This window comes from Phyllobates terribilis, unplaced genomic scaffold, assembly GCF_046119375.1.
Source record: "Phyllobates terribilis strain yellow unplaced genomic scaffold, ASM4611937v1 Scaffold_3__8_contigs__length_932513732, whole genome shotgun sequence".
NCBI lineage: Eukaryota > Metazoa > Chordata > Amphibia > Anura > Dendrobatidae > Phyllobates > Phyllobates terribilis.
In genome coordinates this window covers 288869417-288885415 of record NW_027362763.1, presented here as the reverse complement: position 1 = coordinate 288885415, position 15999 = coordinate 288869417, and the positions used below count along the sequence as shown (strand labels likewise).

General features: G+C 44.0%; 1 protein-coding gene across 1 annotated transcript in view; it reads left to right on the top strand.

Moving 5' to 3' along the window:
- Positions 1–15203, top strand: part of LRRC31 (leucine rich repeat containing 31) — a 53600-nt gene extending 38397 nt beyond the window's left edge. The window contains exons 7-10 of the mRNA XM_073674858.1: positions 9727–9894; positions 12367–12534; positions 13364–13531; positions 14575–15203. Of these exons, the coding sequence (XP_073530959.1) occupies positions 9727–9894; positions 12367–12534; positions 13364–13531; positions 14575–14891 (821 nt within the window). The 3' untranslated portion in view covers positions 14892–15203. The remainder of the gene's footprint in view (positions 1–9726; positions 9895–12366; positions 12535–13363; positions 13532–14574) is intronic.
- Positions 15204–15999: the final 796 nt, after the last annotated feature.

Genomic DNA, 15999 nt, shown 5'->3' with positions numbered 1-15999 from the left:
AAAATTTTGGGGAGATTCACAAGGAGTGGACTACTCCTGGAGTCATTGCTTCTAGAGCCACCACACACAGACGTATCTAGGACATGGGCTACAAATGTCGCATTCCTTGTGTCAAGCCACTTATGACCAATAGACAGCGCCCCGGTAACCGTTGTTATAGACTTGTGTTAACCAGCTGCGAACTGGAGGACTTTCTGTTTACCTGTAAGTTTTGCTGAATAAAAGCTGCTTATGTTGGACTTGCTTGGGTCACTGCCTCAGTTACTTGCCGGTGTGAACACCGCCGCCCTACAGTTTGATGGAGAATGCGGGCATTGTGACTGAGGCATACCCCACCGGCAGCTGCATGACCACAATCCGGCCGGCCACCTTTCAGCCCAACCCCGTGGACAAAATGGAGGAGCTGTTAAAGCAATTGGTCCTCACGCAGCGGCAGCAGCAGGAGAATTTCAAGCAGCAGGAGCAGCTCAAGCAGCAGCAGCACACCAATGAGCTGATCGTGCAGCAGCTCACAGCCCTGCAGGAGACGCCGACGGCACCAGTCCCGGAACGTCGAGAGGCCCGGGACAAGGTTAGCTCAGCGTTGAGGAAGATGGGACCGGAGAATGACGTGGAAGCCTTCCTTACCATCTATGAACGCACGGCAGAGCAGGAAAACCTACCAGCCGGCCAGTGGGCAGAAGTGGTGGCTCCGTTTTTGGTCGGCGATGCCCAGAAGGCCTACTTCGACCTCCGTCGGGTGGACGCCCAAGACTACCAGAGGCTCAAAGGTGAGATCGTTGCCCAACTGGGGGTCAATACATACGTGAGGGCGCAGCGCGTTTTTTCATGTGACTTCGTGGAGACCCGCCCCGCCCGGTCTCAGGCTTATGACCTTCTGCAGCTGGTAAGGAGGTGGCTCCAGCCTGAGTCTTTGACTCCAGCCCAGATGGTGGAGAGGGTGGTGGTCGACCGGCTGGTGAGGACTCTGCCGGCCGCTATCCAACATTGGATAGTGGGGCAAGGGGACCCCGGCACCCTCGACCAGGTGGTCAGCCTGATCGAGCGGTACTCGGCCACTCAGGACTTTATACGGGACTCTGACCCCTCGCGGCTCTCACGCCGGACCCTGCCAGACAGGAAACAGGAAAGGGGGTCGCGTCCCTCTGCTGAGGACAGTCAGCACCGTACCCGTGCTGAAGGGGAACCCCGAAGTGAGAGCGGAAGGAGACCGATTCCCTCCCAAAATGTCACAAGATCTAACAGTACCTTCGCCATTAGGCGCTGGCGGTGTCAGGGGCATGTGGTTGCTAACTGCCCCCTGACTACAGAGCCCATGGACTGCGGGTATAACCGCCAGGTCTCCCTGTACACCAAGACCGTCTGCTTTGCGAGTGCCGACCCCCCGGACAGTGAACCCCAACTGTGCCAGGTACTGGTTAATGGGTACCCAACGGAGGCCCTTTTAGACTCGGGGAGCATAGTGACTTTGGTACATGAGTCACTGGTGGCAGGAGACAACCCAAGAGGACGGGCAGTCGGGGTTGTGTGTATCCATGGGGAACTCCAAGAATACCCAACCGCGGAGGTAGTGTTGTCCACGCCATGTGGGGACACGAAACATGTGGTGGGGGTGGTAAAAACTGTTCCCTATGGGACTATGTTGGGAAGAGACTTGCCCCTGTTCTGGACTCTGCGGGAAAACAAAAATCACTCTTCCCCGGTAAAATTTATTACAGGCACTGTACCCGAAGAACCCGAGTCAGGGGTACCTGCCGATGTGGTGTCCAACCTAGGGACAGAGTGTAACCCCGATAGGTTTCCCCTAGAGGTGCTGGCAGGAGAGGTCGAGGAGACCCCATTGATCCCCGAGCTGGAGGTGTCCCGGGGCACGTTTGGGACAGCTCAGCTACAGGATCCCACCCTGACTCGGGCGCGGAAAAGGGTGTTAGAGGTAAATGGTGTAGCTCAACAGCCCGGTGTAGATACTGTGATTCCACCCATGGTGGTCAACGGTGAGTTGCTCTATAGGGTAGACAAAATCAGGGATGAAGTCGTGGAACAGTTAGTGGTACCTCAGTTGTACCGTCGGGCGGTTCTGGAGATGGCACACACACACCTGCTGGGTGGACACTTAAGAGTTAAAAAGACTCAAGAGCGTATCTTGCAGCGGTTCTTTTGGCCGGGGATTTACGCGGAGGTTCAAAAGTACTGCGAATCCTGCCCCGAGTGTCAGCTGACCACACCCACCGCAAGCTTGCGTAGCCCATTGGTACCTCCACCAGTGATAGAGATACCTTTTGAACGGATTGCAATAGGCTTGGTAAGGCCCATTGTAAAATCCGCTCGTGGCCACCAACATATACTTGTGGTCGTCGACTGTGCCACCCGGTACCCGGAGGCTATCCCGCTACGCCACACCTCAGCGAAACTGATTGCACGGGAGCTGTTTGTTATGTTCTGTCGCCTTAGGCTACCTAAGGAGATCCTGACGGATCAAGGGACCCCTTTTATTTCCAAGGTGACGAGAGAACTGGGCAAACTGCTAAAAATTAAACAATTGTGCACCTCGGCGTACCACCCTCAAACCGACGGGCTAGTAGAACGGTTCAATAAAACCCTCAAGTCCATGTCAAAAAAGGTGGTTTCTAAGGACGGAAGGGATTGGGACATGTTACTACCCTATTTGATGTTCACCGTCCGTGAGGTACCCTAGGCTTCCACAGGGTTCCCTCCCTTTGAGTTATTGTACGGCAGACACCCTAGGGGTCAGTTGGACGTAGCCAAAGAGACGTGGGAACAAGAGCCGACTCCACATAGGAGTATAATTGAACACGTGGCTAGTATGCAGGACCGGATCGCGGCGGTCATGCCCATCGTGAAAGAACATTTGTTAAATGCCCAGGCAGCACGGAGGCACACATATAATAAAAGAGCCATGGTCAGGTCTTTTAACAAGGGCGATCGGGTGGTACTACATGTACCCTCAGCCAGGGGTGCGTCCAGCGGAGGGGTCAGGATAAGTGATGCTCTCATTAAACAGCAGCGATGGGAGGCTTGCTCGCTAGTGCAGCAGAATACCGACGTGTTCTCAGAGCTACTGGGTAGGACTGTGTTTCTTCAACATGACATTGTCACCGAATCTGAGGCAAGGGTACGAATGAGACCGTACCGGGTACCTGAAGCCCGGAGGCAAGCCAGTGTGGCTGAGGTAAAACAAATGCTCCAGTTAGGAGTCATCGAGGAATGCGCGAGTCACCAAGCGGTTTCTGTCACTGCAAAATTTCAGTCTCTCTGTAGAAGTCGCAGGCAAACGCAGATGCCCTGTCCCGGGCACCCTGTGTGGTGACAAATGTTCAACCCCACAAGTTTGAACAGAGGGGGGGGAATATGTGAGGCAGTGATTGGGATTGTATACGAGGGACGTTATATATCCCCCAGAATGTGTACAGAGACCTATTAAATCCATTGGAGTGTATTGCAGTCACAGACACAGCTGCGGCTGCAATGCAGGAATGAAGGTGAGCATTGACCTGGTCAGACTACCTGGCTAAGGCCGATTAAGTAAAACCCGGCAGTGCCTTCATTTCTTGGGGGAGGCTACAAGAAGGCAGTGGGGCGGCCTCCTCCCTCCAACCCGGGTTTTCCAGTGTCTCTTGCCACAGGTCCTTTAAAAACCCTGCATTGAGGATTAGTGTTGTTCAGTGTTGGGACCTTCTAGGAGCAAAGCAGGAAAGCTCAGCGGGACTCTGTATACATGAATCCACGCCTGGGAAGGATCTGCACCTGTCAGGCTCTGAGCGGCCCGGTGCGGCCGTTGCCCCCGGCAACTGTTGTTATGGACTTGTGTTAACCCGGCTGCAAAACGGAGGACTTTCTGTTTACCTGTAAGTTTTGCTGAATAAAAGCTGCTTATGTTGGACTTGCTTGGGTCACTGCTTCAGTTACTACATGGTGTGAACACCCCCACCCTGCACTGGTTTAAAAACAACAGTATCACTGTGCCTGATTTTCCAGCAAACTCGCCTGACCTTAACCCGAATAGAGAATCTATGGGGTATTGTCAAGAGGAAGACGAGAGACACCAGACCCAACAATGCAGACGAACTGAAGGCTGCTATCAAAGCAACCTGGGCTTCCATAACACCTCAGCAGTGCCACAGGCTGATCGCCTCCATGCCACGCCACATTGATGCAGTAATTGATGCAAAAGGCGCCCCGACCAAGTATTGAGTGCATTTACTGAACATGCATTTCAGTAGGCCAACATTTCGGATTTTAAAAACATTTTTCAAGCTGTTGTTATAAAATATTCTAATTTACTGAGATAATGACGTTTGTGTTTTCATTGGCTGTAAGCAATAATCATCAACATTAACAGAAATAAACACTTGAAATAGATTACTCTGTAAGGACTCTATATAATATATGAGTTTTACTTTTTCTATTGAAGAACTAAAATAAATTAACTTTTTGATGATATTCTAATTTTGTGAGAAGCACCTGTACATAGTAACATGAAGGCTGCCATTATGCAGCATGAAGAATGGCTGGAGGTGAGGGCAGCGCTGTTTTCTTTCTTCCTTATAAGGGTTATTAGACATATGACACATAGATGACAGGTTCTCTTTAAGCCTATGCTTCTTATTGAACCATACTCCAGTCCGTGTGCGCTCTGAGAGGAGCTGTGCGCTTCTGTCTGCTGAGCTGCGCACTTCTTGAGACTATAATTGTGGGGGGGCCCAGGAAACGGAACCCCATCTATCTGCAGGCTGTTCAAGTGCATGCTAAATATGAAAAAGGATTCAGAAATTTTACTTTACATTACAAAATCGTGCTGAAAGGTTCTCTTTACTAGCTTATGCTTCCTACTGAATTTCTACTCTGGTGTGTGTGTGCGCCCAGACATTGGTGCAATCAGTTGTACATGTGACGCGCCCCCTGGGCCGTGTGTGGGGGAATACCCGGAGCCGGGTCTCTGTGTAATGTCAGGGGTTGTAGTCTCCATGGCGGCGACCCGGTCCCGTGGCTCAGGGAGGTCAAACCAGTGGCGGACCTGTTTATTTGGTTTTGCAATGTTTAAATGTCCGACTACGCCACCCGTGGATTGCGGTCACTGAAAACCGCCGCTGCGGGGCAGACCGCTGAGGCTGATGTTGTGTGCGCAGCAGAGGGTAGTATAACTCCCCACGGGAAGAACATAGCCTCAGGGCAGCGTCTATAGATGGTGAGGGTTGTGGTGCAGGGGCGCAGCAGAAATGACTCAGAGTCCGTGCAGTGCAGTTCAGGGTCTTTACTGTTGGTAATGAAGAAGGCCCTGCCGGGAGTACTGGCTAACATTAGAGGCGAACAAGAGTCCCCCTGGCCAGGTGGAGGTGTAGGCCTTCCCGTCTGACTGCACTCTTCCTGGCTACCCTGCTGTAGTCGTGTAGTAGCCCACGTCCCTGAGTGTACCGTGTGGTGCTCACCCGTATGGCTGGTGACTTGGGGCCTTTTGTTCCTTCCGCTCCTCGATGGCGGTGCCGGTCCCTTGCGTGTGACTGAGCCTCCGGGCTTTCTATGGCCAGAGGACCTGAAATCCCCTGCCAGGTGGTTTCTGCTGCTGGATGTGAATATCCTCACAGCCTCGGACTCCAGTGTCCGGTTCTCTGCGTCTTTCTGCCAGGACGAGCTCTACTGCTCCAGTCCCTGGTCTTCAGCTCCTGGCTCCTACAGAGCTCCTTGCTGCTCTGTCCCTTTCTCTGGAACTAGACTAGACTGGACTCTCTAACCCCACCCCAGATCCAGGTTATAAAGGGCAGGTTCCTCCCCTCCCTGGACTGGGGCAGGAGGCGTTGCATGCAAATGTGCTCCTGACCAGGAAAACCCATGCTCGCTCTCAGACATGGTATTTCTACCACTGGCAACCAGACCCCTGGGGTGCCACACATGCGTTTTCCTGCCAGGGACATGCGGATGTGAAGCATTCTTCACATGCATTTCCGCATGCGGGTTGACAAGCGCTTTCCAAGCGATTTTAGCATCACTTGGAAAGTGCTTGACAACTTGGTCACACTATATAAATCCATGCAAACGGGATGGATTTATATAGTGTGACTGTAAAGAATGGTAAAAAATAAAAAAAATAAATCTATACTTACCTTCTGATGGCCCCCAGAGTCTTGATTCAATGCGTCTCGGCTTGCCGGCAGCTCGCGGTACACTGAAGGACCTGCCGTCACATGACTAAATGACGTCAGCGCAGTCCACTGCGATCTGCCGGCAAGCGAAGACAAGCACATCGGAGGCCATCAGAAGGTAAGTATAATGTATATTTTTTATTTTATTCTTTTTTTCACAGGTTCTATTGTACCCGGGTCTGGAGGAGAGTCTCCTGTCCTCCACACCCGGGTACCATCCGCACATTGAAAAGCATGGATTCCGCATGTACATATGCAGTGATGCATAATCCATGTATTCCAATGCAAGTCAATGGCGGCGAAAACGCAGCGCTTCCGCAAAATAATTGGTAGTGCTGCGTTTTTTACCGCAATGATAGTCCGCAGCGGAAATTTCCGCAGCATGTACACAGCACATGCGGATTATCATTGGGGAACGTGGCAGGCCTTCTACCAAGCGTTTTTTAGGCTATGTGCCCACGTAGCAGATTTGATGCAGAGCGTTTTTGCCTCTCTCTGGCAGAAAAAAACGTTTTTTCTGCCAGAGAGAAGCGTTTTTTCAGCGTTTTTACATGCGTTTTCGCATGCGTTTTTTCAAGCAGTTTTCCAAGCGATTTTGAGCATCACTTGGAAAAGTGCTTGACCAGTTGGTCACACAATATAAATCCATGCAAGCAGCATGGATTTATAATGTGTGAACAACTGATGCTTTAAATGCAGCATCTATAGTAAAAAAAAGAGAATTAAAGCGTTAAAAATAAAAAAAAACCTGTATACTCACCTCTCCGGTCTCCTCCAGTCTGCTCCCGGCAGCGACCACTCTCCTCGGCGTCCCGCAGTGTACTGTCAGGACCTGCGGTGACGTCATTTAGTCAGCTGATGGTCACGCGACCATCACCTGACCGCCGACATCAGCGGTCGCGTGACCATCAGGTGACTAAATGACGTCACCGCAGGTCCTGACAGTACACCGCAGGATGCCAAGGAGAGAGGACGTGGCCGGGAGCAGACCGGGGGCCGCCAGAGAGGTGAATATACAGGTTTTGTTTAACTTTTTTATTTCTTTTTTTCACCGCGTGGTAGCCGGGATGAAGAGGAGTTGTAGTCTCCTCTTCATACCGGGTACCACACGCAGCGTGATTGCGCTGCAAATTTGCGGCCATTGAATTGTATTGAAACGCAGCAAATCCACATATACCTGCGGGTTTGATGCGTTTCAATGTTCCTCAATGGCCGCAAATTTGCAGGGTAATCGCGGTAGAAATGGTCATGCTGCGTTTTGCAACGCAATGCGAATTCGGCGCGCAAATTAGCGCATCATGTGCACAGCACATCCGAATTCACATTGCTTTGCATGGCAGATGGTTTTACAAGCGTTTTCGCAGCCGTAAAAACGCCGCAAAAACGCTACGTGGGCACTTAACCTAAAGCGTTTCTGCAGCGGAATTAAAAAACGCAGCCTAAAGGTGTTCTGTACTTTGTGCAAAACTTAAGAGTTCCCTTGACAATAAGCAGATAACTGCAATCAGATATGGGGAAGTCTAGTAGTAAAGGTTCAAATGCTTTGCAGCTCCATCACAGGGGAAGGTAAACATTGTAATATGGGACAGGTCTAGAGAGAGAGACATAGAGCCTGTACAGAAACGTACCATGGGGACATGGGCACTCTGTGTAACACTGTATTGTGCGTCTGTACTGCAACAGATTAAATATTCTTCTTTAGATCTATTACGGTAGCTGAAGACTGGTAGATCTATGTAATATGGCATGTAATAAGCCATATGTTTTTTTTCTTTATCATTAATATGTAAAAATCAGAGATACACAAATGTACAGTATGGCGTGATTGTATATGAGGTTTTACCTGTCACATGTGTAATGTATCTACAGTGACATGTAACAGTTTGGGTATCCCTGGTCAAAATTACTGTTATTGTGAACAGTTAAGAAAGTTAAAGATGAAATGATCTCTAAAAGGCCTAAAGTTAAAGATGACACATTTCCTTTTTATTTTAGGAAAAATATATATATATATTTTCATCTTTTACATCTTAAAAATGAAAGGAAAATGGGCAGATGCAAGAGTCTTTAAAACATTTTTTGAGGGATTTTCATTCATTCTTCCTTGGAAAAGTCTTCCAGTTCTGTGAGATTCCTGATTCTACTTCCATGCACTGCTATTTTGAGGTCTAGCCACAAATTTTTAATGTTGTTCAAATCAGGGGACTGTGAGGGCCATTGTAAAACTTTCAGCTTGCGCCTTTGGAGGTAGTCTATTGTGGATTTTGACGTGTGTTTAGGATCATTATCCATTTGTAGAAGCCATCCTCTTTTTAACTTCAGCTTTTTTACAGACTGTGTTATGTTTGCATCAAGAATTTGTTGAAATTTCATTGAATCCATTCTTTCCTCTACCCGTGAAATGTTTCCCGTGCTATTGGCTGCAACACAGCTCCAAAGCATAATTGATCCACCTCCATGCTTAATGGTTGGCAAGATGTTCTTTTCCTGAAATTCTGTGCCTTTTTTTCTACACACATACCTTTGATCATTGTGGCCAAAGAGTTCAATTGTAACCTCATCAGTCCACAGGACTTGTTTCCAGAATACTTCAGGCTTGTTTAGATGTTCTTTTGCTTACTTCTGATGCTGAATTTTATGGTGAGGACGTAGGAGAGGTTTTATTCTGATGTCTCTTCCATTAAGGTCATATTTGTGCAGGTGTCTCTGAACAGTAGAACAATGTACCACAACTCCAGAGTCTGCTAAATCTTTCTGAAGGTCTTTTTCAGTCAAGCGGGGGTCCTGATTTGCCTCTCTATCAATCCTATGAGCAGCTCACTGAAAAATTGCTTGGTCTTCCAGATGTTATCTTGACCTCCACTATTCCAGTTAACTGACATTTCTTAATTACATTTCGAACTGAGGAAAGGGCAACTTGAAAATGCTTTTTTTTCTTCTTATTGCCTTCTCTTGCTTTGTAGGCCACCATTTTCATTTTCAGAGTGCTAGGCAGCTGATTAGAATAACCTATAGCTCCTGTTTTTTGGCACAAGGTTAGAGGTGGCTGGGTTTTTATAAAGTTGGGAAATTTGCATCACCTGGCCTTTCCTTACAATGATAGTGAACAAGCCATGACCCTAACAGGCTAACTAAGGTCTGAAACATTGGTCAAAGTTATCTGAGCACACAAATCTCCAAGGGTGCCCAAACTTTAGCATTGGCCCATTTTCCTTTTTGTAATTTTTAAAATGTAAAAAATGAAAATATATATATATATATTTTTTGCCTAAAATACAAAGGAAATGTGTCATCTTTGACTTTAGGCCTTTTACAGATCATTTCATCTTCAACTTGCTAAACTGTTCGCAATAACAGAAATTTTGACAAGGGGTGCCCAAACTTTTACATGCCACTGTATATGTATGTGTGTGTAAGTAGCTGTTAACTCCTATTAAGCACTGTGTTTGCAAACACAAAAGTAATAGAGTATATCTTCACAGGATATGTTTTTCTCTGCTTGGTAGACTATGATTTTTAGTGGTCGTCTCAAAATTAATGACAAACTATTTTTTCCTTTTTCTTCAAGGTTCTGCATTTCAGTACTGGCCTTACTTACGAAAACTGGATCTATCATGCAATAAGGCAACGAGTGGTGGATTTTGTGAGGCTGCAGCACGTCTGACGGCCTTCAAACAGCTGGAAATGCTGGATATTCATCAATGCTGCCTTTCCAGAGCTGATGTCACAGCACTAAGTAATACAATTGTTTTATATACATATATATGATAGCAATTATAAATGTGGATATTACTAGGTATTTTTAAAGTGTACCAACCATTTAAATAACATTTAAAGTCTGCAGCGCTGGTGAGAATTATTTGATTCCTCTGTACACATCTATTAACCATAGTAATTAAACTTTCTGCCAAATATTGAGTAGTCCTCCTTGTGCCATGAGCCACGGACTCTACAAGACCTGTGAAGGAGTCCTGTTTTATCTTGCATCTAGACGTTAGCAGTAGATTCTGTAAGTCCTGTAGGTCTCTAGAAGGGCAAGTCAACTCTTTGTCATGTTCTTTAAAACATTTCTAAACAAATTTTTCAATGTGGCAGGGCACGTTATCTGTAAGAGACCACTGTCATTAGAGAATTCCATTGTGTACTTGGTTTAGGTAGATTGTACATATAAAAGTAGCATCCACGTGAATACCTGGAGCCAAGATTTCCCAGCAGAACATTGCCCACATACTCAAATTTTGGGCAACTATAAACTGAGCTTGAGTCTGTGGGCAATGTTCTGCTGGGAATATACTAATGAAAAGCTCGGTGTGACCCTGAAACGTGTTGATGTACCTTTGGTAAAGCTTTCAAAGTGAGAGTAGCAATCAGATACAATTGGATATTCTACAATCTCCGAAGCACAACCTATTCCTTTTATCACCAAACTGCTCTGTCAATAGAGTAGGTCATCATTATCTCAGGCATCCACATGATCAGCTGTTATCCGCTATGGCGACAGCTGGAGCTGGTACAGCGCAGCCCCATACATTCTTTGGCCACTCCTGGGTACCGCACCTCATCTCTCATTCACTTTGGGAGCAGCTACTTAATAATGTAATAAATATGCTTGTTCTAGATAATCCCTTTGAGGGAGGACAACTGTATTGGTAATTATTTGAAAAACGACTCAGTATAAACACGTTCATATAAGATGCCAGTGTACCCACTGAATTTTTCAAGCAGCAGACACTTCAGGAACACGCCGGTGTGTTTCTCATAAAGCGTTTTTTTTTTTTCTCGTCTTCTTAGTCATTCTTTCTGGTGACTTTGCCACCTGCGTTTGCTTTTCTTACTTGTATATATAAAATAGTGAGTGGCTTCAAAGCAAGTCACCTGAAGACTGGTCAGGTCACTTCTTTTAACCATTGTGCGACTCTGGAAATTTGAAGCATTTAAAAGCTCCAAAGACTGAACATTTGCACAGCCAGTCATTTTTACATTGCAGTGCCTACATTCATTCTTTTTAAGGTTTTTTTAGTGCTTTTTCATGTGGGTTATGGAGCAGATCTGCCTGAAAAAGACACTGTGTGCACATAGCAAAAGAGCATGGTCAGGAAAGGAGGATCCAACTTCGGAGGTCCATAAAATATCAAGGTTTATTGAAAAATAGATTAAAAAGATAACATAGAGCATATAAATCACAGCCCCCAAGGAAAGGGGAAGTCTAGGCAGACGCGTTTCAATAGCAATGAGTAAATACTGGAAGGTCTGAAACGCATCTGCCTAGACTTCCCCTTTCCTTGGGGGCTATGATTTATATGCTCTATGTTATCTTTTTAATCTATTTTTCAATAAACCTTGATATTTTATGGACTTCCGAAGCAGGATCCTCCTTTCCTGATCGATTGCTTTTCCTGTAGGTTTTCTGGGCATTGGAGTCCACTTGCAAAGGGTGAGCTGACTATTTTTCTTTCTTACATTTGCCAAAGATCATGGTGTAATATTCTCTAAGTCAAAGACATCTGATGTGTTTTAGTAGATTGCAGATAGATAGAGTTGAGATTGATTGACTGACTACATGGATGTGAATATTGAGTAGTAAAATGCCTTCTAAAGCTATGTGTATAGTATATAAAGTAAAGTCTGTCTCATATTTAGTTTGGATAAACAGGATGGAAATGTACATCAGTGCTGGTTGGACTGAATCTACAAGTGAGCTGAGTCTAAATTTGGACACACACACTAGATAAATTATTTTGCTAAGGTCTGTTAACAGTATTAAATGTATGGGGCAAACTGACTGGTCGCTTATATATGGTTTTAAGCAAAATAAGGTGGCCACAGACATAAGGAATCTCTCAGATCTCCCTCAACTTTCTGATATACATGCATGCTTACCTTATGTTCCTTGGAATTAAAGATCAGGCATGCAGAAACCCAACATGTCCAATCCTTACTTTTCTCAACTGTAGACATTAAATTGTCAGTGGATCGCATTGACAATTATTCAATGACCATGGCCAGCTTAGATCAGCACGTTGGATCCAAGTACCCACATCATGACGGATGAGCAGTTACATGTACGGTACTTAATTTTAGAGGATGATCTGGGATTTCAAATTGTAAAAAGCACTCACTACAGCCCTGTAGCAGAAATATAGGGATTGAGAATGAAAAAAAAACCCAATGAGGCTTTTGTGTAATATGTTTTATTTTTATTTTGTAGCCCAGGTCATACCACTCTTATCCAACCTTCAGTTTCTAGACATATCATCCAACAAAAGCATAGGACTTTCTTCTGAACATCTTTTCAGCCGGTTACGCTTTTTGCCTAAATTAAAATCCGTGAATATCAGCAATTGCACATTAAAGAAAGAATCCTTTGCAGGACTAGGTAAGGACTTAAATCTAAAAATCATTTTCACAAGTTATTCTGTACAGTAGTAATTGATCACCCTCTCAAATGTGATGTCATCTACTACATATGTCCTGCAAATATTGAGAACCATGATTGCCACAAGTCAGTGGAGGCTGAAATACCGATATATGGATCCATAGTTCTGTTTCTATTATATTATATGCGGTAAATACAGCACCGTAATAAAAGAACAAACCTCAGCAAAAATTTGGCACATTTTGTAAAGGTTGCAAAAAATCTTCAACCTTTAGGCTATGTTCAGACATCATGGTTTTTCAGCCCGATTTTCTGCAGCAAAACCTGATCTCTTGCCAGGAGGTTGTTCAGGATTTTTGTTGCTGTTTTCTTGCTTTTTTGTTTTGTTTTTGGTGCGTTTTTTTCACTATTCTTTTGTCTCTGTTATGCATGTACATAAAGTGAAAAAAATAAATCTCATTCTGGTTTAGGTACAAAAAACGGTAATAAATCGCTGCAAAACTTGACACCTGCGTTTTTTCAGCATTTTTTTCACCATCCATTACTTCTGATGGGTGAAAAAATGCTGAAAAAAACGCTGAAAGAAGTAACATGCTCTATTTTGCAAAAAAAAAAACATGCAAAGCACAAAATCCTGAACACAAAAAAAAACATAATGTGTGCATGAAATTTCTGGAATCTCATAGACTTTGCTGGTACTGCAAAACACAGCTGAAAATTTGCATAAAAGAAAACGCATCAAAAAACGCTGAAAAAACCATGATGTGTGAACATAGTCTTACAGTACAGTGAATGATACATGACAAGTAATTTTAACATTTATCACTAGCTGAAGCCTCACATTACCTAATGGACCTTCAGATGCTGGACCTTTCCTGGAATAAATGTGTTGGAGGAAACCTGAATCTGCTTTCTGGAGCTCTACAGAGTGCAACTGGTCTACAAAGCCTTCTTCTGAGCAGCTGCAATCTGGTCACACAGGACCTGGCAGTCATAGGTAGTCACATCTGTACAGTATGAGCAATAGTTTGATTAATGTGTGGCAGTAATGGTAGATTTCATACATTAAGTCAATTAACGCTACTTTACGTTTACTAAACCTTGGCCCTTGTAAATACAAAAAGTTTAGAAAAGGGCTAAACTAACATTTCCATTATGATTCAGGAGCTAACAGAAACGTTGGCAATTACGTATTTCTACCTACAGAGATATTGGTATTTTTATCATTACTGTAGTGTTGATAGAAGGCAGTAATAGATCTCTGCTTTCCCATTGGGTATATCACATTAAATAACCCATTCCATGCAGATTGTCATCAGTAACATCAGTCCAGAGACAACGCAACGTTACAATCTGCCCATTGCGCATAGTTTATATTATTATAGGCTATGTTCACAGTTTTTTTTATAGGATGAGCTGTGGATTTTGCACTAAAAACACTCACAAATGCTTCTAATTTACTAGCAACAAGATTTCCATCCATTTGAGTGCACGTCGAATTGTTTTCCACGCCTTTTTAAATGTGTGGTAGAAGGCGTCGTGTAAATTCTTTGGTGTGTTTTCTGTACATAAATCACAGGAAATTCTGCTGTTTTATTGCGGGTTTAATATGTTTTTGGCAAAGTTTTTGCTACTGCAACACCACATATTATAATTAGTCAAAAAAACACTTGAAAACAGCGTTAAAAATATGTTCTTATAAATCATGGCAAAAAACACACGTTTATAAGTGTCTTGATGTAAATTTTTCAGCCTGAAAAATCCACATAAAAAACCCCATCTGAACATCTCTAATAATAACTTGCCATCTTTAGACAAGCCCTGTACAAACTGGACTTTGCTCTAACAGTAGCCACATATCATAAGTCACCTATTTAAGCATTTTCATGTTATTTTTGGAATGGTTATCTGGGATTTGTGACGTATTCTTTGAAAGCAGATCTTGAGTTAACGTGACCAATGTAAGAATTATACTCAGTTATAACTTGTAATGTACTTTGGTATTGTGTATCTGAAATCATTTTATTATATTTCTTGCAGCATCAGCAGCTCAAAATGGTCATCTGGAAAGATTAGAGCAGCTGGACATCGCTTATAATGACACAGTGCCCGATGAAGGATGGTCCCTATTCTTTGAAAGTGTGTCTGCTCTGAAGAATATTGTGGAATTAGATATTAGCTTGAGGCCTGCTTCATCGCGTGAATGTGGACCATGGTTCATACATTTACTATCCAATTTGGTAAAGTTACCTAAATTGAAGGAATTAGGAATGCAACGCTGGGCGCTGTCCGCAGCCGAGCGTCAGCAGCTGAGCCGTATCCAAGCAGAGATGAAGATCAATGTACACTATGACTAATCTCTTACAATTATACTGTATAATACAAAAGTTTAGTAGGACAAGTTTTATGTGATTAGACGTTGACTCAGAGGGGGGAATTTCCTTTAACCTTCCTAAGAAAGTGCGACGACTGAGCTACAGGCACTGGGAATTACAAGGCTTTTAGATATTATAAGATGTGTCTATTTGCTTAATTCAGAACTGGTTATGCAGGAATGAGAAACAAGAAACCATCTTTCTTCAGGCATTATATTGTACAACGACATTCTGGTTTGAAATGTTCTCTGTTATTCTCTGGAGAAAAGGAAAGTCAAGATCACATGAACTGAACGTACATGACAAAATTTGGAGGCTCAGAATTCTCATGATACGGAACTTGTTTAAAGGGAATCTGTCAGTAGGATCAACCCTTCTAAGCCTTCAATATGGGCTTGTAGGCCATAGGAAGCTGAATAAAATGATACCTTGTTATCTGCGATCCGATATTGGAATCACAAGAGTAATACAAAATATAAAACTGATTAAAAAATTATACCCTTGTTTCATTTTTAATTGTAATAGTGCATCAAATGGTAATAATACATTTGTGAAGCCCAGTCCCAGTAAGTTAGAGTAGTGTTAGTGTAGGGAGTACCTTTGGGGGAGGATGGTTGAACTGGATGGACCTAGGTCTTTATTCAACCTATGTTACTATGATATCTTATTCCAGAGAAATCCACATTTTTCTTAATATAAAAATATAACTAGAAGAACACCACAGCAAACATATGTCCATTAGATATGCATTAATTAAGAATAATACAATTATATTCATACTGATGCTCAAAGAGCAGACTGATGTAAGACCAGTCGTCATACACTATAAGCAGGAAGGTGGCCAAAAGGCCAAAATAGATGACAAGAAAGGTCGTATAATAAACATAAAAATGCTTTATGAAACATCCATATACAGGGAAATTGGAAAGATGCAAAGGGTAAATACAATAATATAAAACCACAAAGGGCTACACATTGCGGTAGCACTACTGTAATGAGAGCACGGCAATCATAGGTGGATCACTCGCTCACCCTCAATACATCAGAGGTGAAGGGGGGCATTACTAATGTGAAACGACAGGAGAGCAGA